At 44.1% G+C, this 27,268-nt stretch overlaps 1 protein-coding gene across 11 annotated transcripts in view; it reads right to left on the bottom strand.

Annotated features, from left to right (window-relative positions):
• Nucleotides 1-4: 4 nt before the first annotated feature.
• Nucleotides 5-27,268, bottom strand: part of LOC118392382 (tetraspanin-12-like) — a 37,993-nt gene continuing 10,729 nt past the window's right edge. For 3 of the 11 annotated variants that reach the window (XM_052460231.1, XM_052460229.1, XM_052460230.1), the window contains 3 exons: nucleotides 23,261-23,368; nucleotides 22,934-23,077; nucleotides 448-13,891 (listed from right to left, as the gene is read on the bottom strand). In XM_052460231.1, the coding sequence (XP_052316191.1) occupies nucleotides 13,559-13,891; nucleotides 22,934-23,077; nucleotides 23,261-23,368 (585 nt within the window). In that variant the 3' untranslated portion in view covers nucleotides 448-13,558. Of the gene's footprint in view, nucleotides 13,892-22,933; nucleotides 23,078-23,260; nucleotides 23,369-27,268 lie in introns of all 11 variants that reach the window. The other 8 variants (XR_008062889.1, XR_008062890.1, XR_008062892.1 and 5 more) reach the window with 8 other exon arrangements.

Below are 27,268 nucleotides of genomic sequence, written 5' to 3'. Positions count from 1 at the left end.
ACCCCACCACCACCATCACCATGGCAACCCTAACACGGAGAGAGAGATAGAGAGAGCTAAAGAAGAGAGACCCTTCCCTGCTCCAATCAGAGAACGGTGTTTGCAGGGAGGAAGGGGTAAGGGGAGGTGTGATGTGGTGGTTAGGGGGGACAGTTTAGGCTGCAGGACCCTTTTTGTTTTCCTACACGAAGCTACTACACGTCTGCTCTTGTGGTGAAATAAAGTTGCAGTGTGAAGCTGCAGCACAAAGCTCCGCCTTGGATTTTTTTGGTGGGGAGAGACTGCGTTGCCGTGGCGACTGAGATTAGCGCCTTACAAAGGACACACAAATGGAGAGCATTTAGCCACCTTGTCTAACTGCAGCTACTCCCTAGCCACCTTGTCTAACTGCAGCTACTCCCTAGCCACCTTGTCTAACTGCAGCTACTCCCTAGCCACCTTGTCTAACTGCAGCTACTCCCTAGCCACCTTGTCTAACTGCAGCTACTCCCTAGCCACCTTGTCTAACTGCAGCTACTCCCTAGCCACCTTGTCTAACTGCAGCTACTCCCTAGCCACCTTGTCTAACTGCAGCTACTCCCTAGCTACCTTGTCTAACTGCAGCCACTCCCTAGCCACCTTGTCTAACTGCAGCTACTCCCTAGCTACCTTGTCTAACTGCAGCCACTCCCTAGCCACCTTGTCTAACTGCAGCTACTCCCTAGCTACCTTGCCTAACTGAAGCCACTCCCTAGCCACCTTGTCTAACTGCAGCTACTCCCTAGCTACCTTGTCTAACTGCAGCCACTCCCTCCAAACACTCTCCAAGGGAAAACTTACCATTACTATTTTTTTCTATATTGTGTGTCTTTAAATGTGATGTCTTAAAACCGAAATGGGGGAGGTGGAATTTGTATTGGTTTTTATTGTTTGTTAAGGCCGTGAGTTTGACTAGAGCAGATGTATATTTGCCATGTTCTGAAATGTGTGGAGTAGGAGAGAAAAGAAAAAGTAATTTAAAACATTTTGACAAAAATGAGAGCAAGGGGGTGTATGCACTGTGTGTACATATTTTCCTACCTTATCAGGACCAGCATGTCCGGACAAGGTAACAAAACAAGAACATGTTTGAAAAGTCAGGACTGAATTTGTTAAAATTCAATTTTAGGCTTAAGGGTTTGTTTTATGGTTTGGGGTTGCGGTTAGGGTTACGTTTAATGTTAGGGTTACGTTTAAGGTTAGGGTTAGGAGTTAAGGTTTAGGGTTAAAGGTTTGTGGTTAAGGTTAGGGTTAAGGTTAGGTTAAGGGCAGAGTATGCGAGTGAAGTGGAACGGAGCTGGAGCGTAGCGAGGAGCGGAGCGTAGCGAGGAGCGGAGCGTGCTCAATTTGACTGGAGCGCAGAGCGCGATTCTCAAAGGCTGGAGCGTCATCCTTCTTGCCCGCTCCAATTTTGTAGCGCTCATTCTCCAGTAGCGCTCATTCTCCAGTAGCGCTCATTTCACTAGCCCAGGGCATGCCCGAGTAAGCATGTATGTTTAGTCTACTTGTGTGCTGCTATAGCCCCTTTCTCGAGCTACTGACAGCTGCTAAATCAAGGTGACTTACAAAGATGACGGCCTAGAGCAAGAGAGGGAGTGCAGTGATGTAGTGTGCAGTGATGTGTCCACAACTAAAGAATCATTGTGGAATCTGAAAAGACACATATCCCGAAAGTATGATGGTGTACTTATGACGTGCACATGCTAAAAGAAAGGAAAGAGTGGGAAATCAGATCTCTTAAAAGTTTCCTTCATTTTTGCTTTATTCATACAATAGTCCCTACTTGATTTTGTCCCAAAAGGCCTGGCATATTCCAACTGTCAAGGAGCTTTCCGTTTTGGTTGGGTTATTTTGCCTAAAAAACTTTAGGCAGTGGTGGAAAAGTACCGTAATGTCATACTTGAGTAAAAGTAAAGATACCTTAATAGAAAATGACTCAAGTAAAAGTGAAGTCACCCAGTAAAATACTACTTGAGTAAAAGTTTTTTTTTAAGTATTTGGTTTTTAATATACTTAAGTATCAAAAGTAAAAGTATAAATAATTTAAAATTGATTATATTATTATATGATTATGATTATATATTTATTTTTTTTAATTTACGGATAGCCAGGGGCTATCCCCAACACTCAGACATAATTTACAAATTAAGCATGTCTATTTAGTGAGTCCGCCAGATCAGAGGCAGTTGCGATGACCAGGAATGGTATCTTGATAAACGCATAAATTGGACAATATCTTGTCCTGCTCAGCATTCAAAATATAGTGAGCACTTTTGGGTGTCAGGGGAAATGTATGGATTAAAAAGTACCTGATTGTCTTTCGTAAAAGTAAAAGCTGTCAAAAATAGAAATTGTAAAGTACAGATACCCCAAAAAACTTCTTAACTTCTTAAGTACTTTACACCACTGCCTTTAGGCCTACCTATGGAGAAAAAAAACTCTGCCCAGCCTAGCAAGGGTGGACAAAATGATGTTTACCATCCACAGTGGCTTTGAAGCATGGATAGGATGTTCTCAGCTGCTGGCCTGCTGTCCAGGCACCTGACCCTGAAGGAACAGACTTTGGCTAAACTGGCATTTTTCGTTTAATTTGTATTTAATTCTAAGTCACAGGCGATATGCGCAATTTATAGACTATAATGGTGTAATACAACAAAATGTGGAGCGCTTAACGTCCCTGTCTCCCTACCAGCCAAGTGTGTCGCATTCGCAAATGCTTCACAATGCATTTCTTTGTAGGCTATAGCCTTGAAATAATTGAAATAATACAGCTTAAGTACTTAATTTCCGTTCCTTATCAGGCTCCCTGTCTGGCTCCTGACCTATTTCGAGTGTTTATCAGTGTTGTAGTTCTCGAGTCTCAAGTCCGGTCTCGAGACCACGTATTGAGTGTCTTGGTCTTGTCTCGTTGTCGGATACATCTGTACTCTGTCTTGACTCGGTCTAGGACAGTGAGGACTCAAATTTCTCCTGAGACCAGCGAAGTAAAAACAACGAGTAATATCAGCTTCAATTCAATCAGCGCATAAATCTGCTTCGCCAGGCCAAATATACACTCATTTCTTGAAACATTACTACAGTATGTTAACATACTTTATATCTATTACAGACATGTTTGCGCAGTGGTGAACCTATAGGCCTTCGGTGTGTGACAGGTTCGTGATTCTGAAAGGACAGCAACCTTAATACCAGGCTATATGCAGGTATAAACCGTATACCCACTTTTTTTCAGTGGGCATTGTGTATCCTGACTGCTTATTAATCCCTACTGGTGCATAAGAAAGTAGTGTAGTGGAGGTACACGATGTATCAATTATGTGGTACAATAGAGAAATCATGCACAAAGTAGCCTACACAATCACAAGTGTTGGTTAGTAGGCAATTTTTGATGCGCAATTGTCATCATGTTCTGCTTGCATCCGGGGCATAGACATGGATGGGCCTGGGTGGACAGGCCACTGGGGAGTCAGGCCCACAGGCTCACCCAATTAGATTGATGTAGTTTAAGCATTGTTGTGGACTTAGACCTTACATTTTTGTATTTTTTCAAATTTTGAGAGTGAAAATATGAAACATCTATTGGAAAACACAGGTTGCCATTCCTTCGCTGGGCGGGGCGATTGGGAACTTTGTTGCAAAATGTGAATATACCCACTTCTCCAGGTACCACGACGCCACTGCTTAGGGCTGATGGAAAGACAGCAGTCACACACAGCATGGTGATAAAGGATGAGCAGTCCATAAACCCGGACACAATAATCCAGTAGGTCCCAATCATAAGACTACAAAACACAACGATTAAAGCTTTTATTAATTGATAACACCTGCTGCAACTGCTGCAAATTAGCCGACAACAAATGCTAGCTAGCTAGACCGTGGGAAAACTACTACTCGCTATTGCGTAGTGGGGCCGTCAAGAAGGCAAAAGTAAGTCAAAATGTGATTGGTTTATTCTACTGTCACTCCAAATGTGTGCCCTAATACAGTTGAATGGTGGATGCATTTATCTATATTCTGATAGCCAAGGACTGATTTAGCTAGCTAGATTTATCTCCCCAGAGACCAGCAAAGAGAATCCTGATTGGATCTTTTTTTCTATTCAGTGTTAACCCTTTCTTTTTCAACAAAACTAAACAGATTAAATCAGAACATCATTGATAATAATATCATTATCATTATTATTATTATATTATTATTATAATAATTATTTTATAAATCCTTAGCCCTTCTCTGAAGGCGTAGAAGGCCCATTGTGCTCCACTGTGTTTGGGTTACTAATATATGTAGAGTGCTTCTATTTTCCTCAACATGTATTTCTTCACTATTCGGAATGTCTAAAGAATCCACATGTTATTCTGAAATATGAACACAGAAATACTGGACATTCTGAACTCTTATTATATTGGTGATTTGACAAAATTGCAATCATGGTCTCACATTTTTCCCCTTGTCAGACTCCTGGTCTTGGTCTTGAATCAATCTCGCTTTAGATGGTCTCGAACATAACACTGGTTCATATGCTGTTTAATGTGACATACAGTCTATTTGAAAGGATGAGCACGTCTTACATTCACCGTTTCATTTTTATTATAATACTTTTCATTCAAATCATATGGTTTGGTTTCAATACTTCAAAATCAAATGGTAGGTCCAAGAAGTCACAAAAATAGATGGGTGTTGGTTAAATTGTGATTTTAATGAATGGAGCGAATTTGGAGCAGCAGTTTTCTTTCTGGTGAGAGAGGAGTGTTTTTTTAAGGGAGTGGTTGGAAAGAACGTGGAGCTGTGTGCAAGCACAACTCCGTGAGCAGTGAGCGTGATTTCCTACTGCTCAACTCCGCTCACATACTCTGGTTAAGGGTTAGTTTAGGGGTTAGGGAAAATAGGATTTTGAATCGGAATACATTTTTACTCCCCAAAAAGTCTTGAAAAGTGTGTGCATGTGGGTGTGTGTGTACATGGTTTCCAATATTATCAGGATCATAATGTCCTAACAATTCACCAAAATGGCCTGATAAGGTAGGAAAACAAGGACATTTTTGAAAAGTCAGGACTTTTTTCATGTCCTGAATTTGCTAAAAATGCTATTTTAGGCTTAAGGGTTAGGTTCAGGGTTTGGGGTTAGGGTTATGTTTTGTGTGTGCCTGTGTATGTGTGTTTTTAGTTGTACTATTCTCGTGGGGACCAGAAGTCCACACAAGGATAGTAAAACAAGGAACATTCGGACAAGTGGAAACATTGAGCCGGTCCCCACAAGGAAAAAGGCTATTTTAGGGGTTAGGTTTACATTTAGGGTCAGGGTTCAGGTTAAGGTTTGGTTTAAGAGGGTTTCTGTTTGTGCTGGTATCAATCCTTGGGTTGAGCGGGCCTATTGCAACTTTCTGCTCTGTCTGTATATTGCAAGTCAGTGTTAAGGTAATGGTTAAGGGTAAGGATTTTGAATGGGAATCAATTGTTTAGGGAGGGCTACTGTGTGTGGTGGGGAGGACTCTGTGCGTGTGTGCGTGTGTGTGCGCATGACCCCATTGCTCTCACCTGTATGTGTGACATTAGCATGAGCAATTAGGGTTGAGTCCTCGGTGTGTGTGCTGTATATATTGGTGATCTAGCATATCACACTCGCCCTTTCTCTCAGAGCTGATTTACTTGAGTACCTATTTGTATGAAAGACATGATTGTTCCTCTCCTGTCCGTCCTGTCCTCTCTAACCGAATGGCCATTGTGAATACTGAATACCTTTGATGCCATTTTGAAACTATCCCTCTCTCTCAACCAGAGTTGACTACATCATTTGTCGTGATTTAACATTCAAAGCAGCACCCACATGATGCCTGACCTTGAAATGGGTTTATTGTTTCATTTATTGAGGGTTTATTGAGGTTTTTTATAGATATATCGATGTGTTTTATCCAAACCCCAATGTTGTGTTTTGTCTTGTTTTATGCATTGTGGACATGCTAAAGCAGATTGAATGAGGGGAATAGAGGAAGTCTTAAATGAACACACAGATATTTGAGTCCATTCCATTTTGATACAAAGATGATTTTCTTCTGAATATGAGGATAAAAACTGTGATTAGACTTCTATTTTGAAGGTCTCTGTTCATTTGAAGTGCATGTTGGTTTGCTACAGACAGTATGACGTTTGTTTTGTTCCTGATTTGTACCACACAGGCCTCCATACTTTATCACCAAATGGGGGTTTGGTATGGAAAATGAAAATCAAAGTGCAAAGGAAGCTCCTGTACCAGTCGACCAAACATGATTGACTGAAAGTGTTTATTGAGCTGACGCTCTATGATAATTCTGTCTTGTCGTGACTGATAGCTCAGCTATCACCGTAGCTAGAACACTCTCAGCGCTTGGCGGGGATGGAATCCTGTAACCATTCCAAATCAGTACAACGAAATCAATGCAAATACATTGAATGACAGTTTAAAATCCAGCGAGCTGATTTAATGATGTTCTATATCTCGGCTGTGAGATCTCGGGAGGTTTTATCGAGAACTTGTCGTTTCCGGTGACGATATTTTTTTCCGCTTTTCCGTTTTCCAAGATGGCTGACGTTGGTGGACTGAACGTGGCTCTTGAGACTGCTGAAGCGAATGCCACACCCCCTGCTCCAACCCCCGCCCCTTTCCCACCTCCCGCCCCGAAATCTGTCCACTTCACCATCACTGCTTGACTATGATGTGACATATGCAACAATTTTTTTGTTTGTTGGTAAAGATATGCTTTGTATCAGAGAGCAGAGAGAGTGGGAGAGAGACAATAGAGAAACACAAATACATATTTTTTAAAATATCAAATGATGTTGAAAAATCTGTCTTTTTTTGTTCATGTAAAGAGAAAAAAATAATTACAAATGTTGCTCGTACACATGTGCTGTAAATTGTTCTTTGGTGTAGTAAAAATCATCATGGTTTAGTCGTTTTTAAAAATCATTTTCACCGAAGGTTCTAGTGTCTTATTTTAGTTAGCCTTCTGCTCCACCGCATTTTAAGAACCGGCTTAATATTTTTCTAAGACAAAATGCATGCGTTTGTTGGAGAACTTTGGGTTTAGTGTTGCACAAGGACAGGGGTTGTCTCTGGATACATCCCAACGGCACCCTATTCCCTATATAGTGCACTACTTTTGATCAGGGCACATAGGACTCTGGTCAAAAGTAGTGCACTATATAGGGAGTAGGGTGCCATTTGGGACACACCCTCTGTCTTTCAGTTTCCATGCCTAAGTGAAAAACTTTTAGGGATGAAGGAGTGTACTTAGGTCTTGTACATGAGATTATGTAAATTGAAGAAATTAAAAGGATGATTATATGATGATTACTTTTGATCTGTTAAAGCTTGTGTTGACAAAAATACTGTATATGAATTATTGAAAAGATATTAAAAAAAATACAATTCAATTGTTTAGTCCGGTGCAGTGTCTATTAGTAAATAGAACAAATCATTGTCCTATTAAAATACTTATATAAGACTGGTTGTCTTCTTTTGACATCAACATTTAGATGTTTTCAAAGTCAATGTACGGTCTGCTTTGCTGCACCAATATAATCTACCGTATTTCTACTTATACGCTATGTTGTATACCCACATATTTCAGTGTAACTTCTGCACCAAAGAACTGCTGTTAATACAAAATGTACAGTGCCTTCAGAAAGTATTCACACCCCTTGACTTTTTCCACATTTTGTTGTGTTTCAGGCTGAATTTAAAATGGATAAGTTGTCGGAGAGGACATAAAACGCTCAGGGATTTCACCATGAGGCCAATCAATGGTGACTTTAAAGCAGTTAAGAGTTTAATAGCTGCAGGAGAAAACTGAAGATGGATCAACAACATTGTAGTTACTCCACAATACTAACCTAATTGACAGAGTGAAAAGAAGGAAGCATGTACAGAATAATTGTTTTTCCAAAACATACATCCAATTTGCAACAAGGCACTAAAGTAATCCTGCAAAAACTGTGGCAAAGCAATTCACTTTTTGTCCTGAATAAAAAGTGTTTTGTTTGGGGCTAATCCAATACAATACAACACATAACAGAATTGTATAATTGCCAAGCATTGTGGTCGCTGCATCATGTTATGGGTATGCTTGTAATTGTTAAAGGACTCAGGATTACTTTTTAGGATAAAAAGAAACGGAATGGAGCTAAGCACAGGCAAAATCCTAGAGGAAAACCTGGTTCAGTCTGCTTTCCAACAGAAACTGGGAGATTAATTCACCTTTCAGCAGGACAATAACCTAAAACACAAGGCTAAATCTACACTAGAGTTGCTTACTAAGAAGACAGTGAATGTTCCTGAGTGGCCGAGTTACAGTTTTGACTTATATCTGTTTTAAAAAATATGGCATGACCTGAAAATGGTTGTCTAGTAATGATCAACAACCAATTTGCCAGAGCTTGAAGAATTTTGAAAAGAATAATGGCACATGTTGCGCAATCAAATGTTGCACAATTGACATTGTGTAGATCGTTGACCAAATATGACAATTAAATCAATTTTAATCACACTTTGTAACACGACAAAATGTGGAAAAAGTCAAGGGGGTTTATACTTTCTGAAGACACTATATAATGATAGTCCTATAGCTGTGAGCGGGGACATGATGGGGTGAGGGGGTGCAGTCTTGTCCAATTTCAGCCATACAATATGGAGCAGGAGAGTCTATCTCCCAGGGTAATTTCTCTCTGCATTGTGAATGTATTAGCATATTTCTCATAAGGGAGTTGGCCTGTGTGTGTGTGTGTGTGTGTGTGTGTGTGTGTGTGTGTGTGTGTGTGTGTGTGTGTGTGTGTGTGTGTGTGTGTGTGTGTGTGTGTGTGTGTGTGTGTGTGTGTGTGTGTGTGTGTGTGTGTGTGTGTGTGTGTGTGTGTACATCTGTGTGTGTGTGTGTGTGTGCGTGCACATTTGTCTATCTGTATTAGCATATTTCTCATCAGGGGGTTAGTAATTGAGATGTTTTGGGAGGATGTGTAGTCCCTCAGCTTCCCAGGGTGCATTGCAGATGACATGCATCAGGGGGGAAACTGAAGCGGGACTTACCCAAGCAGCATGCCAGCACATAGACTATTTCTGCCCCAGCTATTTTTACACAGGGGTCAGAGGGTAATGGTTTTATTTCTGCCGCTGGCTCCTTTTACTGTACACCGAGAGAGAAAGGGAGGGGAGAGAGAGTATGTGTTTGTATCCCTCTGTACCCATGTCTACTGTGAATTTGTCCTAAAGCAGTGACCCGCTTGTCTCCAAAGAGACTTGTGGGATTAAGACAGTCCTTTCTCCATGACTTCTCTACTGTTATTCAAAACTAAATTCAGAGAGCAAAATATCATAGATCTGTATCAATTAGACAGAGACTAAGAACAGAGGGAAATGGATCTAGGCCTATATATATCTGCAGTGCCAGTTTGGACAAACCTACTAATTCCAGGGTTTTTATTTATTTTTACTATTTTCTACATTGTAGAATGATAGTGAAGACATCAAAACTATGAACTGACACATATGGAATCATGTAAGCAAAAAAAGTTTTATTAAAATAATTAAATATATTTTATATTTGAGATTCTTCAAAGCAGCCACCCTTTACCTTGATGACCGCTTTGCATATTCTTGGCATTCTCTCAACCAGCTTCATGAGGAAGTCACCTGGAATGCCTTTCAATTAACAGGTGTGCCTCCTTAAAAGTTCATTTGTGGAATTTCTTTCCTTAATGCGTTTGAGCCAATCAGTTGTGTGACAATGTAGGAGTGATGAACAGAAGGTAGCCTTATTTGGTAAAAGACCAAGTCCATATTATGACAAGAACAGCTCAAATAAAAAAAAGCGAAACAATAGTCCATCATTACTTTACTTTAAGACATGAAGGTCAGTCAATGTGGAAAATGTCAAGAACTTTGAACATTTCTACAAGTGCAGTTGCAAAAACCATCAAGCGCTATGATGAAACTGGTTCTCATGAGGACCACCACATAAAAGGAGGACCTAGAGTTACCTCTGCTGCAGAGGATAAGTTCATTTGAGTTACCAGCCTCAGAAATTGCAGCCCAAAAAAATGCTTCACAGAGTTCAAGTAACAGACACATCTCAATATCAACTGTTCAGAGGAGACTGCCTGAATCAGGCCTTTATGGTCATATTGCTGCAAAGAAACCACTACTAAAGGACACAGATAATAAGAAAAGACTTGCTTGGGCCAAGAAACTCGAGCAATGGACATTAGACCGGGGGAATTTTTGGATTCAACCACCGTGTCTATCCTTTCATCATAGGTGAAAGGATATCTCTGCATGTGTAGTTCCCACCGCGAAGCATGGAGGAGGAGATGTGATGGTGTGGTGGTGCTGGAGACACTGTCTGTGATTTATTTAGAATTCAAGGCACACTTAACCAGCATGGTTACCACAGCATTCTGCAGCGATACACCATCCCATCTGGTTTGTGCTTAGTAGGACTATGATTTGTTATTCAACAGGACAATGACCCAACACACATCCAGGCTGTGTTAGGGCTATTTGACCAAGAAGGAGAGTGATGGAGTGCTGCATCAGATGACCTGACCTCAACTCAATTGAGATGGTTTGTGATGAGTTGGACCGCAGAGTAAAGGAAAAGCAGCCAACAAGTGCTCAGCATATGTGGGAACTCCTTCAAGACAGTTGGAAAATAATTCCAGATGAAGCTGGTTGAGAGAATGCCAAGAGTATGCAAAGCTGTTATCAAGGCAAAAGGTGGCTACTTTGAAGAATCTAAAATCTATTTTGATTTGTTTAACACTTTTTTGGTTACTACATGATATGTGTTATTTCATAGTTTTGATGTCTTCCCTATTATTCTGCAATGTAGAAAATAATAAAAATAAAGAAAAACCTTTGAATGAGTAGGTGTGTCCAAACTTTCAACTGGTACTGTATGTGAGGAAAGAGGAATGAAGAGGCTTACTGTCTGTACACCACACTGTTTCTCTCTTTCTTTCTCTCTCACACACACACACACACACACACACACACACACACACACACACACACACACACACACACACACACACACACACACACACACACACACACACACACACACACACACACACACACACACACACACACACACACACATATCCCACTAGGATGAATAAGTGAATAGACGTAGGAGGTAGAGCGGAGGGGAGAGACAGCGGCAGCAAGAGAACAATATGTCTTTTGTAACCCACTGTGACAGGGGCGCTACACGCCTTTCCCTCTTTCATAAATCATATCCTTCACATTGTCAAGCAGTGAACAGAGCGAGGGAAGGAGTTAGGAGAAGGAGGGAGGGAGAGAGAGAGAGACAGCAGGATTTTAACTGTAGGCTCATCCATCCATTCTACTCTTCTTCTAACAGGCACTTTTTCCCCTCCATCAAAAATGTCTAAGTTAAAGTTGCTACTCAATATACACTGGCCCAATCGCATGTCTCTCTGTGACCTTGAACCAACCTATAACCACTTACATTACACACTTTCTGGTTTGTCGTTGCTGATCTGAAATGAGTGAAACTGTCAGAAAGCTGCCAACCTGGAGGCCTAGGTGGAGCTGTGACTATATTGCTGATGCCTTTCTACTCCCAGCTACTACTTTTAGTGCATCAAGTAGGAATCAATGAGGGCCTAAAGTTAGGGGCATAGGGGTTAGTTTGGGTTCAAGCCTGTGCTTCTCCGATTAAGGGTGTACTTTGAAAGGGGACTCTGCCACCTTCATTCACCCTGCCCATACAGTACATCACTGTCCCCCAGGAACCCTTAGGTTGGTACCAAAGTTCTCTCCATTCATGTGTCCGTCCAGCAGCATTTAAGAGTGACACCTCTGGAGTATCCTTGCCGAAAGCCAACGATGACCAGAGTCCTTTGATGAGGGACAGCAAGGGGGCACACAGCAAGGGGACACACAGCAAGGGGACACACAGCAAGGGGGCACACAGCTAGAGGGCACACAGCAAGGGAACACACAGCAAGGGGACACACAACAAGGGGGCACACAGCAAGGGGACACACAGCAAGGGGACACACAGCAAGGGGGCACACAGCAAGGGGACACACAGCAAGGGGACACACAGCAAGGGGACACACAGCAAGGGGGCACACAGCAAGGGGACACACAGCAAGGGGACACACAGCAAGGGGACACACAGCAAGGGGGCACACAGCAAGGGGACATACAGCAAGGGGACACACAGCTAGAGGACACACAGTAAGGGGGCACACAGCTAGAGGGCAAACATTAAATATAATCACCAGTGGCCTTAAAGGATCTTATGGGTAGTTTCTGACATTCAGTGGGTGTTGACAGCTGCAGTTTACAGACTGCCCTTCTAGCTATAAATACTATGGATTCTCAATGGAAAACAGGCACGGGAGGTTGGTGGCACCTTCATTTGGGAGGAAGGGCTCATGGTACTGGCTGGAGCAGAATGAGTGGAATGGCATTAAACACCTGGTTTCTATATGTTTGATGCCATTACATTTGCTCCGTTCCCGACATTATTATGAGTCGCCCTCCCCTCAGCAGCCCCCACTGAAAGCAGGGTATGTTATTTCAGAATGAAAGACCCTACTCTCCCACATATCGTTCTCATCGTTCTCCCAGAATGAATTCTGTTCGCTTCAAATGTTTATGATATGTGCTGTGTGGCGATGAAATAACATTTTATTTTTCATCCCTAAGTGTGTCATTCTGACAGTGATCTTTATCAGAGAACAAACACTTGGTTGTGTTATTATTCCTTGGCAAACAACACAGTATAGTTCACAACCCCTCTGAAATGATCACATGCACAGATTATTGTTTGAGCTCATATGCATTATTCTCACAGAGCCAGAAATAAATAGCCAATATCATGTTCCATTTATAGTAGACTACGATAATACACTCTGACTGGTGCACAAACGCTCATGAATATGGCTGAGTGGTTCCTGTGGATTCCAACAGGTCTGTCAAATTAAGACATGATATTTCCAAATATCCAGATAAACTGAATTTCCTTGGTTCGGTGTGTTTTGAGTGAGATGAATAGTTGACATGTCCTTACAGCAGTCTTTGCTGAACAGGTTTCATCCAGTCAGTGCTAGTGGTGATATTCCCAAACATTCCCAACGAGGAGGAGGAATGCTGGGAAAACTAAAACAATTCCCTCCGCTCCTCACTTTTGGATAGTGGTGACGCTACAGGAGCAAGCATTGACTTAGTTATTTAGTTTCCGTTACAATTTCCAATCCAGGCTGTGACAAAATAGTCCTAAAAAGTCCCACAGTCCAGTATGTCATTGACATGTTGTCCTACGGGAAAGAGAGGGGGGTATGGGGGGGGCATTCACGCTCCTGCACCTGTGCCCAATCTCTCTCATAGCTCCTACCCTCTTTTTCTCAACCCCCTTCTCTCCCCTCATCTAGTCTCACACTTTCTCCTCATCCCCTTATTATTTCCCTCTCTCAGTGTATGGGAAGTAGGGGTGAGGGGTAGTGTGAGGGGCAGATGGGTAGACAGTGTACCCCCCCGCTAGGACAGCCTCTCCATCTCAAACTGGGTGTGTCCATGTCCGTTAGACGTGGTCGCAGCATTGGACCAGGCCTCAGCCAGGCGAGTGTTACCCGATTTAGGAGCCTCCCATTGGGGTCCGTGGGTGATGGTTAGAGATCCAGGGTCGGTTCCTGGTGGGGGGTCGAGCGGGGTGGGCTCGGGGGGCTTGCGGTCGTAGTAGAGGGCCCAGAGCAGGGTTAGGGTCAGGGTCATGGCCAGAATCTGGGCCACTCCTATAGACACACCCAGGAAACGCAGCACCTGCAGCTGCTTAGTTCCTCTGATGAAACTGTAGATCTTCGGCCCACAGCCCTGTAGTACACACACACACACACACACACACACACACACACACACACACACACACACACACACACACAAATGAACACAACAAGAGTTGAAGCTTTTCCATGTTGAAATATGACATACGTTTGATCCTTGTTACATTAATATTACATTCATGTAATATGAATGTTGTTTCAATGTTTCAGTCTGTCTGTCTCACCAGGGGCAGACCTCCCATACTGTTTCTGTGAGATGTACATCTGCTGTAGGAACAAAATGAAAATGCTCTCTCATCCTATCACATGGATAACATGTACAGTACATGGAGAGAACGAAACAGAGGGGGAGAGAGTGAGAGAAAGAGAGATGTAGGGGAAGAGAGGACAACGGTAGAGAAGTGGAAAGAGAGGGAGTAGTCGTGGAGGTGTAGAAAGGCCAGTCTATTACTTCCTGACTGAGGGATATTCACTCTGTGGTGCTACATACCAGACTGAGCTACTCTACACCTTACTGCTGCCAGAGAGAGAGAAAGGGATAGAGAGAGAGGTGAGAGAGAGTGAGAGAGAGAAAAGTGGGAGGAAAGGAAAGTCCTGTGGAGAAAGGGTAGTAAACGTGGGGGAGAGAGGCTGGTATAAAGAAAGAGAGAGAAAACAGACAGGAGATAGAAAGGATCCTCTACACATTCCCCGTGACTCCCTCCTCTTCTGACTGACTCCCTCCTCTACTGACTCCCTCCTCTACTGACTGACTCCTCTACTGACTGACTCCCTCCTCTACTGACTGACTCCCTCCTCTACTGACTGACTCCCTCCTCTACTGACTGACTCCCTCCTCTACTGACTCCCTCCTCTACCGACTGACTCCCTCCTCTACTGACTGACTCCTCTACTGACTGACTCCCTCCTCTACTGACTGACTCCCTCCTCTACTGACTCCCTCCTCTACTGACTCCCTCCTCTACTGACTGACTCCCTCCTCTACTGACTGACTGACTAACTGACTCATCCTCACTACACACACACACACACACGCAGGCACACACACACACACACACACACACACACACACACACACACACACACACACACACACACACACACACACACACACACACACACAGCATCTCTTTGTCCCTCTGTATGCCTAGTTTTACTTAATGAGGCGTAGCAGCAGCAGCAAACACCCTTTCATAAGAACCTCTCAGAGTTTACATTTAACACAATTACTAGCCTCTCTCTCCCTCTCTCTCCCCCTTTTCCTGTATCGACTCTCTTTACCTCCTCCTCCTCCTCCCTTTCCCCCACCCCCATTTCCCTCTCTTTTTCCACTGTCACAACCTCCCCTTTCTCCACCCTCTCCCTACATCTTTTTCAGGCAGGCCTATCCAGGTGTGTTTGTCAGGCAGGAACAGCCTGCTCACCCAGCACATCTCACCCAGGTGACAATGGGCAGCCTAGCAGTCTGCACCGGGCACACCGGGCCTGCTAAAACCCTGCTAGAGCCACACTACTTGGCCTGGACCACGGGGAGAGGAACTGTTGCTATGGCCAGGGGAACTTTTGATACGGCTCGGGGGTTAATATTGTTGACAAAAAACAGCAGACAGATATGTTGAGGTGGGGGTGGTCAGACATGGGATAGGGAACAGGGTTGGTTTGGGGTTAGACCAGGACAGTGACAGAGCTGTAGATGGGATAGGGAACAGGGTTGGTTTGGGGTTAGACCAGGACAGTGACTGAGCTGTAGATGGGATAGGGAACAGGGTTGGTTTGGGGTTAGGCCAGGACAGTGACTGAGCTGTAGATGGGATAGGGAACAGGGTTGGTTTGGGGTTAGACCAGGACAGTGACAGAGCTGTAGATGGGATAGGGAACAGGGTTGGTTTGGGGTTAGACCAGGACAGTGACTGAGCTGTAGATGGGATAGGGGACAGGGTTGGTTTGGGGTTAGACCAGGACAGTGACTGAGCTGTAGATGGGATAGGGAACAGGGTTGGTTTGGGGTTAGGCCAGGACAGTGACTGAGCTGTAGATGGGATAGGGAACAGGGTTGGTTTGTGGTTAGACCAGGACAGTGACTGAGCTGTAGATGGGATAGGGAACAGGGTTGGTTTGAGGTTAGGCCAGGACAGTGACTGAGCTGTAGATGGGATAGGGAACAGGGTTGGTTTGGGGTTAGGCCAGGACAGTGACTGAGCTGTAGATGGGATAGGGAACAGGGTTGGTTTGGGGTTAGACCAGGACAGTGACTGAGCTGTAGATGGGATAGGGAACAGGGTTGGTTTGGGGTTAGGCCAGGACAGTGACTGAGCTGTAGATGGGATAGGGAACAGGGTTGGTTTGGGGTTAGGCCAGGACAGTGACTGAGCTGTAGATGGGATAGGGAACAGGGTTGGTTTGGGGTTAGGCCAGGACAGTGACTGAGCTGTAGATGGGATAGGGAACAGGGTTGGTTTGGGGTTAGGCCAGGACAGTGACTGAGCTGTAGATGGGATAGGGAACAGGGTTGGTTTGGGGTTAGACCAGGACAGTGACTGAGCTGTAGATGGGATAGGGACAGGGTTGGTTTGGGGTTAGACCAGGACAGTGACTGAGCTGTAGATGGGATAGGGAACAGGGTTGGTTTGGGGTTAGGCCAGGACAGTGACTGAGCTGTAGATGGGATAGGGAACAGGGTTGGTTTGGGTTAGACCAGGACAGTGACTGAGCTGTAGATGGGATAGGGAACAGGGTTGGTTTGGGGTTAGGCCAGGACAGTGACTGAGCTGTAGATGGGATAGGGAACAGGGTTGGTTTGGGGTTAGGCCAGGACAGTGACTGAGCTGTAGATGGGATAGGGAACAGGGTTGGTTTGGGGTTAGACCAGGACAGTGACTGAGCTGTAGATGGGATAGGGAACAGGGTTGGTTTGGGGTTAGGCCAGGACAGTGACTGAGCTGTAGATGGGATAGGGAACAGGGTTGGTTTGGGGTTAGGCCAGGACAGTGACTGAGCTGTAGATGGGATAGGGAACAGGGTTGGTTTGGGGTTAGGCCAGGACAGTGACTGAGCTGTAGATGGGATAGGGAACAGGGTTGGTTTGGGGTTAGGCCAGGACAGTGACTGAGCTGTAGATGGGATAGGGAACAGGGTTGGTTTGGGGTTAGACCAGGACAGTGACTGAGCTGTAGATGGGATAGGGAACAGGGTTGGTTTGGGGTTAGGCCAGGACAGTGACTGAGCTGTAGATGGGATAGGGAACAGGGTTGGTTTGGGGTTAGGCCAGGACAGTGACTGAGCTGTAGATGGGATAGGGAACATGGTTGGTTTGGGGTTAGGCCAGGACAGTGACTGAGCTGTAGATGGGATAGGGAACAGGATTGGTTTGGGGTTAGGCCAGGACAGTGACTGAGCTGTAGATGGGATAGGGAACAGGGTTGGTTTGGGGTTAGGCCAGGACAGTGACTGAGCTGTAGATGGGATAGGGAACAGGGTTGGTTTGGGGTTAGACCAGGACAGTGACTGAGCTGTAGATGGGATAGGGAACAGGGTTGGTTTGGGGTTAGGCCAGGACAGTGACTGAGCTGTAGATGGGATAGGGAACAGGGTTGGTTTGGGGTTAGGCCAGGACAGTGACTGAGCTGTAGATGGGATAGGGAACAGGGTTGGTTTGGGGTTAGACCAGGACAGTGACTGAGCTGTAGATGGGATAGGGAACAGGGTTGGTTTGGGGTTAGGCCAGGACAGTGACTGAGCTGTAGATGGGATAGGGAACAGGGTTGGTTTGGGGTTAGACCGGGACAGTGACTGAGCTGACTGAGCAGGGTTGGTTTGTAGGCCAGATGGGATAGGGAACAGGGTTGATTTGGGGTTAGACCAGGACAGTGACTGAGTTGTAGATGGGATAGGGAACAGGGTTGGTTTGGGGTTAGGCCAGGACAGTGACTGAGCTGTAGATGGGATAGGGAACAGGGTTGGTTTGGGGTTAGGCCAGGACAGTGACTGAGCTGTAGATGGGATAGGGGACAGGGTTGGTTTGGGGTTAGACCAGGACAGTGACTGAGCTGTAGATGGGATAGGGAACATGGTTGGTTTGGGGTTAGGCCAGGACAGTGACTGAGCTGTAGATGGGATAGGGAACAGGGTTGGTTTGGGGTTAGACCAGGACAGTGACTGAGCTGTAGATGGGATAGGGAACAGGGTTGGTTTGGGGTTAGACCAGGACAGTGACTGAGCTGTAGATGGGATAGGGAACAGGGTTGGTTTGGGGTTAGACCAGGACAGTGACTGAGCTGTAGATGGGATAGGGAACAGGGTTGGTTTGGGGTTAGACCAGGACAGTGACTGAGCTGTAGATGGGATAGGGAACAGGGTTGGTTTGGGGTTAGGCCAGGACAGTGACTGAGCTGTAGATGGGATAGGGAACAGGGTTGGTTTGGGGTTAGGCCAGGACAGTGACTGAGCTGTAGATGGGATAGGGAACAGGGTTGGTTTGGGGTTAGACCAGGACAGTGACTGAGCTGTAGATGGGATAGGGAACAGGGTTGGTTTGGGGTTAGACCAGGACAGTGACTGAGCTGTAGATGGGATAGGGAACAGGGTTGGTTTGGGGTTAGGCCAGGACAGTGACTGAGCTGTAGATGGGATAGGGGACAGGGTTGGTTTGGGGTTAGACCAGGACAGTGACTGAGCTGTAGATGGGATAGGAGACAGGGTTGGTTTGGGGTTAGACCAGGACAGTGACTGAGCTGTAGATGGGATAGGGGACAGGGTTGGTTTGGGGTTAGACCAGGACAGTGACTGAGCTGTAGATGGGATAGGGAACAGGGTTGGTTTGGGGTTAGGCCAGGACAGTGACTGAGCTGTAGATGGGATAAGGGACAGGGTTGGTTTGGGGTTAGACCAGGACAGTGACTGAGCTGTAGATGGGATAGGGAACAGGGTTGGTTTGGGGTTAGACCAGGACAGTTATTGAGCTGAAGATGGGATAGGGGACAGGGTTGGTTTGGGGTTAGACCAGGACAGTTATTGAGCTGAAGATGGGATAGGGGACAGGGTTGGTTTGGGGTTAGACCAGGACAGTGATTGAGCTGTAGATGGGGAGATGAGGGTGTTTCCCTCTATAGGAAAGAAGACTGAGTGTGTGCCGCCCTACCTGCCTGCCTGCCTACCTGCCTGCATGCCAACCTGCCTGTTTGCCTGCCTGCCTGCTTACCTGTTTGTCTACCTACCTTCCTGCCTGTGTTCCTGCCTGTATGTTTGTGTGGGTGTGTGAGAGAAAGGTGAAATATTAAAATAGAAATAGAGAGAGAGAGACTCTGCTTTGTATTCTCTCTGTATCCTACTGGCAGACTAGCTGGCATTGCTTGGCGTACCTCACCCCCTACTATACTTTGTGTGTGTGTTCCCCTCAGCCTCAGACAGCAGCATACCTTGTCCCCTGGTGGGCTTGATGAGGCGTAATATCTGCACTCTGTCTCAACAATCTGGCAACCGCAGCAGCCAGAAGGCATACTATGCTATCAAGCCTGTGATTGGCTCTAATTGAGATGTATGGATTTCTCTCCACCATTGAACATGGCAGGTCATTTCAGGCTGAAAATAGTCATCCCATTGGAAACAGCTTGTTGTGAAAGTATTAAGTAGAAAACTCCAACCCCAAGAAAATCATCTCCACTCCATTCAGAATGTAAGTAGCCTAGATCCCTTACTTCAAAGGCAGTTATAGTCAATGAACTAATCACTGATCATAATCTTGATGTGATTGGCCTGACTGAAACATGGCTTAAACCTGATGAATTTACTGTGTTAAATGAGGCCTCACCTCCTGGTTACACTAGTGACCATATCCCCTGTGCATCCCGCAAATGCGGAGGTGTTGCTAACATTTACGATAGCAAATTTCAATTTACAAAAAAAAAATGACGCTAGCGTCTGTTGAGCTTCTAGTCTTGAAATCTATGCAGCCTACTCAATCACTTTTTATAGCTACTGTTTACAGGCCTCCTGGGCCATATACAACGTTCCTCACTGAGTTCCATGAATTCCTATCGAACCTTGTAGTCATAGGAGATAATATTCAACTTTTTGGTGACTTTAATATTCACATGGAAAAGTCCACAGACCCACTCCAAAAGGCTTTCGGAGCCATCATCACCTTCCGGTTACTAGTCCAAAGCTCTAACCACTAGACTACCCTGCCGCCCCAACATCATGATCATTAGAAAGCAAATTACAGACTCCTCTTTAAATCTGGTATTCCTTCAAAGCTCAGTTGTCCTGAGTCTGCACAACTCTGCCAGGACCTAGGATCAAGGGAGACACTCAAGTGTTTTAGTACTATATCTCTTGACACAATAATGAAAATAATCATGGCCTCAAAACCTGCATACTGGACCCTATTCGAACTAAACTACTGAAAGAGCTGCTTCCCGTGCTTGGCCCTCTTATGTTGAACATAATAAACGGCTCTCTATCCACCGGATGTGTACCAAACTCACTAAAAGTGGCAGTAATAAAGCCTCTCTTGAAAAAGCCAAACCTTGACCCAGAAAATATAAAAAACTACTGGCCTATATCGAATCTTCCATTCCTCTCAACATTTTTAGAAAAGGCTGTTGCGCAGCAACTCACTGCCTTCCTGAAGACAAACAATGTATACGAAATGCTTCAGTCTGGTTTTAGACCCCATCATAGCACCGAGACTGCACTTGTGAAGGTGGTAAATTACCTTTTAATGGCATCAGACTGAGGCTCTGCATCTGTCCTCGTGCTCCTAGACCTTAGTGCTGCTTTTGATACCATCGATCACCACATTCTTTTGGAGAGATTGGAAACCCAAATTGGTCTACACTGACAAGTTCTGGCCTGGTTTAGATCTTATCTGTCAGACAGATATCAGTTTGTCTCTGTGAATGGTTTGTGCTCTGACAAATCAACTGTAAATTTCGGTGTTCCTCAAGGTTCCGTTTTAGGACCACTATTGTTTTCACTAAATAGTTTACCTCTTGGGGATGTCATTCGAAAACATAATGTTAACTTTCACTGCTATGCGGATGACACACAGCTGTACATTTCAATGAAACATGGTGAAGCCCCAAAATTGCCCTCGCTAGAAGCCTGTGTTTTAGAGATAAGGAAGTGGATGGCTGTAAACGTTCTACTTTTAAACTCGGACAAAACAGAGATGCTTGTTCTAGGTCCCAATAAACAAAGAGATCTTCTGTTGAATCACAAGACACAGGCCTCCTAATTGTCCCTAGAATTTCTAAGCAAACAGCTGGAGGCAGGGCTTTCTCCTATAGAGCTCCATTTTTATGGAATGGTCTGCCTACCCATGTGAGAAACGCAGACTCGGTCTCAACCTTTAATTCTTTACTGAAGACTCATCTCTTCAGTGGGTCATATGATTGAGTGTAGTCTGGCCCAGGAGTGTGAAGGTGAACGGAAAGGCTCTGGAGCAACGAACCGCCCTTGATGTCTCTGCCTGGCCGGTTCCCCTCTCTCCACTGGGATTCTCTGCCTCTAAACCTATTACAGGGGCTGAGTCACTGGCTTACTGGTGCTCTTTCAGGCCGTCCCTAGGAGTGGTGCATCACTTGAGTGGGTTGAGTCACTGATGTGATCTTCCTGTCTGGGTTGGCGCCCCCCCCTTGTGTTGTGCCGTGGCGGAGATCTTTGTGGGCTATACTCTTCCTTTTCTCAGGACGGTAAGTTGGTGGTTGAAGATATCCCTCTAGTGGTGTGGGGGCTTTGCTTTGGCAAAGTGGGTGGGGTTATATCCTTCCTGTTTGGCCCTGTCCAGAAGTATCATTGGATGTTGCCACAGTGTCTCCTGACCCCTCCTGTCTCAGCCTCCAGTATTTATGCTGCAGTAGTTTATGTGTCGGGGGGCTAGGGTCAGTTTGTTATATCTGGAGTACTTCTCCTGTCTTATACAGTGTCCTGTGTGAATTTAAGTATGCTCTCTCTAATTCTCTCTTTCTCTCTTTCTCTCGGAGGACCTGAGCCCTTGGACCATGCCTCAGGGCTACCTGGCATGATGACTCCTTGCTGTCCCCAGTCCACCCGGCCGTGCTGCTGCTCCAGTTTCAACTGTTCTGCCTGCGGCTATGGAATCCTGACCTGTTCACCGGACGTGCTACCTGTCCCAGACCTGCTGTTTTCAACTCTCTAGAGACAGCAGGTGCGGTAGAGATACTCTTAATGATCGGCTATGAAAAGCCAACTGACATTTTGTCCTGAGGTGCTGACTTACTGCACCCTCGACAACTACTGTGATTATTATTATTTGACCATGCTGGTCATTTATGAACATTTGAACATCTCGGCCATGTTCTGTTATAATCTCCACCTGGCACAGCCAGAAGATGACTGGCCACCCCTCATAGCCTGGTTCCTCTCTAGGTTTCTTCCTAGGTTTGGCCTTTCTAAGGAGTTTGTCCTAGCAACCGTGCTTCTACACCTGCATTGCTTGCTGTTTGGGGTTTTAGGCTGGGTTTCTGTACAGCACTTTCAGATATCAGCTGATGTACGAAGGGCTAGATAAATACATTTGATTTGATATATCAAAATGTTTCTTGTCATTGTTTCTGTCTCTTCTGAACTAACAGCTTTACTCAATTGGTGAATGGGAAAATGTAAGCCTGTGTGTCCCTTTCTGATGATGTCACAGAGGAAGGTACGTCAATAAGGCATTGGCAGATCCACCTGGGGCTTCAGAAAGCCGTAATGATAATTTGTAATGATCATAACACTTTTCAAGGTAGGGTCAGAGGGTTCAGCAGGTGAACAGGTCAACAGAGGTCTAACCACCACCTAACACTTGCTATGAGGTCAGAGGGCCTTATTATTGCCTTACCTCCCTTACTAAATTTGCACACACTGTACATATACTTTTTCTATTGTGTTATTGACTGGCCGTTTGTTTATCCCATGTGTAACTCTGTGTTGTTGCTTTTATCGCACTCCTTTGCTTTATCTTGGTCAGGTCGCATTGTAAATGAGAACTTGTTCTCAACTGGCCTACCTGGTTAAATAAAGGTTAAATAACAATAAAAAGTAATAATAAAAGGGTCACTGGGGCACTCACCTCTTGGTGAAGGTCACTGAGGTCACGGTAGTGGGCATGTCGAGCACAACCTGGATACTGATTGGAGCAGCAGGAGTCTGGTGGCCACTCCATCTCTGTCATCTCCAGCCAATCAGTGAAGTAGATGACCCCACAGCACTTAAACTGGGGAACACACAGTCAAATAAAGTTTACATACATTACCAGCCCTTTATAACTAACAATCTTGCATATTCAAAGCACTAAAACACTAATAACCTCTCATAAATACATATAATATCTTATAAAACCACTAAGTGTTTGTGTGTGACCTCTGGGGTGGTGAACTCTGGGGTAGTGACCTCTCACCTCAGTCTGGAAGGTGTTCCAGGTGTGTGTTAGCCACTGATAACGCTGCAGGCCATAGTTGGGCATCCTGGACTTCAGACTGATCATATCTGACCTATGAACTGAAGGCTTGGACAGAAAATAACAGTGTAACTCCATTAGGGCTGTCCCCGACAAAAATAAATCTTGGTCGACCGAGAGTCATCTGTTCTATCGACCAATTTTTCAAACGTGTATTTTTCCATATATAGACACATTCTATGTGTTTTAACAAATCAACTACATTTTCCATTTTTCCCTCATCAATCTACACACAATACCCCATAATGACAAAGTTTTTTTTTTTTTTTTTTTTAAATGTATACAAAAAACTGAAATAGTATTCAGACCCTTTGCTATGAGACTTGAAATTGACCTCAGGTGCATCCTGTTGTCATTGATCATCATTGAGATGTTTCTACAAATTGATTGGAGTCCACCTGTGGTAAATTCAACTGATTGGAGATGATTTGGAAAGGCACACACCTGTCTATATAAGGTCCCACAGTTGACAGTGCATGTCAGAGAAAAAAAAACATGCTATGAGGTCGAAAGAATTGTCCGTAGAGCCCAAGACAGCATTGTGGTGAAGGAAAAAACATTTCTGCAACATTGAAGGTCCCCAAGAACACAGTGGCCTCCATCATTCTTAAATGGAAGAAGTTTGTAACCACCAAGACTCTTCCTAGAGCTGGCTGACCAGCCAAACTGAGCAATCGGGGGAGAAGGGAGGAGGAGGTGACGAAGAACCCGATGGTCACTCTGACAGAGCTCCAGAGTTCCTCTGTGGAGATGGGAGAACGTTCCAGAAGGACAACCATTTCTGCAGCACTCCATCAATTAGTGGTGGAAAACTGTCATACTTGAGTAGAAGTAAAAGATACAGTACAGTAATAGAAAATTACTCAAGTAAAAGTGAAAGTCAAATTCATATACTAAGCAAACCAGCCGGTATAGAATGTATGCACACATGACTGTAAGTCGCTTTGGATAAAAGCGTCTGCTAAATGGCATATATTATATTATTATTATATTATTTATTTTATTTTATTTTTTACGGATAGCCAGGGGCACACTCATCATTTACAAATTAAGCATTTGTGTTTAATGAGTCCGCCAGATCAGATGCAGTAGGGATGACATGGGATTTTCTCTTTGGAATTGGAATATTTTCATGTCCTGCTACTCATTCATACTTTTGGTTGTCAGGGAAAATGTATGGCGTAGAAAGTACATTATTTTCTTTAGGAATATAGTGAAGTAATTGTAAAAGTAGTCAAAATTATAAATAGTAAAGTACAGATACCCCATAAAACGACTTAAGTAGTACTTTAAAGTATTTTTACTTAAGTACTTTACGCCACTGCCACCAATCAGGCCTTTATGGTAGAGTGGCCACACTCCTCAGTAAAAGGCACATGACAGATGGCTGGAAGCTTCCGAAAAGGCACCTAAAGGACTCTCAGACCGTGAGAAACAAGATTCTCTGGTCTGATGACACCAGAATTGAACTCTTTGGTCTGAATGCCAAGCGTCACATGTGGAGGAATCCTGGCACCATCCCTACGATGAAGCATGGTGGTGGCAGCATCATGCTGTGGGGATGTTTTTCAGCGGCAGGGGTTGGCAGACTAGTCAGGATCAAGGGATAGATGAACGGAACAAAGTACCGAGATATTCTTGATGAAAACCTGCACCATCCCCCTTTGTGCAACAACGCTCCCCATCGAACCTGACAGAGCTTGAGAGGATCTGCGGTGAAGAATGGGAGAAACACCCCAAATACAGGTGTGCCAAGCTGGTAGCATCATACCCAAGGTTGTAATGGCTGCCAAACGTGCTTATGCAAAGTACTGATTAAACGGTCTGAATACTTATGTAAATGTGATATCAGGTTTTTATTTTTAATACATTTGCAAATATTTTTTAAAAACTTTGCTTTGTCATTATGGGGTATTGTGTGTAGATTGTTGAAAAATCAAAGACATTTAATACATTTTAGAATACGGCTGAAACGTAACAAAATTTAGAAAAAGGCAAGGGATCTGAATACTTTCCAAAGGCACTGTATATGCAGTGAGCTTGTCTGATGCTTTAAGCGCACTGTTTGATGAAATAATTAATCCACACAAATGACTAGAGGGAGTCCAACCACAATTTATTTGAGTGTGCCAGGGCGGGCTCAGACTGTATTTTAAAAAATGACATGACTGTGTGACTATCACTCATTGTCTCTCTCTCCTCCCTGCTGCAGCGACCACCACATAACATCAACAGTGTTTATCGCGCTGTCCGTGTTGCTGAAGCTGCAACATAATTACAGCCATTTCTGACTGGAAAGTTCAGTCACGGAAATCCCTCATTTGTTTAGGAAATATATTCCCTGTCCTCTCAACCCTTGCTCTCTTTACGTGACACATGCATGCATCACATGCACATGACTATTAGAACCTATAGTATATCACATTCACATCAATAAATTGGTTATAACAAACTCTGAACAACGTAACACATGTGATGGCAAAGTGGATGCAAAGGACGTGACAAATAAACTTAAAACGGGGGAATGTTTACTGGCTGCTCAGGAGGTAAAACATGTGTGGAATAAATTTGACTAGCTGTGGAAAATACTGGAGATCAAGAAAAATAAGGTAAGGAGCAAGTGCTGCATGCAAACAGGAGCTGTTAGATTACAAAATCATTTCTCTGACCATTTGGAACAATATAAACAACACTAAATCAATTATAAGCATAACAGAGATTGCAATTTTTTCCTATTGCAATTTCCAAAATGGAACGGTTTATTTCTAGTTTATGCTAATTATTCAAATTTCGCTTTGATATTTTATTATAAAATGAAAATGCTTGATTGGATTTCAAATCATGAATGACTAGTATGCTGTGTGATGACATGAACGAACAAATGAATGATTGATTGATACAGTACTATAGCTTATATACAGTTGAAGTCGAAGTTTACATACACCTTTGCCAAATACATTTAAAATCAGTTTTTCACAATTCCTGACATTTAATCAGAGTAAAAATTCCCTGTCTTAGGTCAGTTAGGATCACCACTTTATTTTAAGGATGTGAAATGTCAGAATAATAGTAGAGAGAATTATTTATTTCAGCTTTTATTTCTTTCATCACATACTCAGTGGGTCAGAAGTTTACATACTCTCAATTAGTATTTGGTAGCATTGCCTTTAAATAGTTTATCTAGGGTCAAACGTTTCAGGTAGCCTTCCACAAGCTTTCCACAAGCCCATTCCTCCTGACAGAGCTGCTGTAACTGAGTCAGGTTTGTAGGCCTCCTTGCTCGCAAACGCTTTTTCAGTTCTGCCCAGAAATGTTATATGGGATTGAGGTCAGGGCTTTGTGATGGTCACTCCAACACCTTGACTTTGTTGTCCTTAAGCCATTTTACCACAACTTTGAAATAATGCTTGGGGGTCATTGTCCATTTGGAAGACTAATTTGCGACCAAGCTTTAACTTCCTGACTGATGTCTTGAGATGTTGCGTCAATATATCCACATAATTTACCTCCCTCATGATGCCATCTATTTTGTCAAGTGCACCAGCCTCTCCTGCAGCAAAACACCCCCACAACATGATGCTGCCACCCCCATGCTTCACGGTTGGGGTTATGTTCTTCGGCTTGCCTCCCCCTTTTTACTCCCAACATAACGATGGTCATTATGGCCAAACAGTTCTATTTTTGTTTCATCAGACCAGAGGACATTTCTCCAAAAAGTACGATCTTTGTCCCCATGTGCAGTTGCAAACCGTAGTATGGCTTTTGTATGGCGGTTTTGGAGCAGTGGCTTCTTCCTTGCTGAGCGGCCTTTCAGGTTATGTCGATATAGGTCTCATTTTACTGTGGATATAGATACTTTTGCACCTGTTTCCTCCAGCATCTTCACAAGGTCCTTTGCTGTTGTTCTGGGATTGATTTGCACTTTTCGCACCAAAGTACGTTCATCTC

This window comes from Oncorhynchus keta, chromosome 13, assembly GCF_023373465.1.
Source record: "Oncorhynchus keta strain PuntledgeMale-10-30-2019 chromosome 13, Oket_V2, whole genome shotgun sequence".
In the NCBI taxonomy this organism is placed as follows: domain Eukaryota; kingdom Metazoa; phylum Chordata; class Actinopteri; order Salmoniformes; family Salmonidae; genus Oncorhynchus; species Oncorhynchus keta.
The sequence above is the reverse complement of the archived record's forward strand: the minus strand, read 5'-3'. Positions and strand labels throughout refer to the sequence as shown.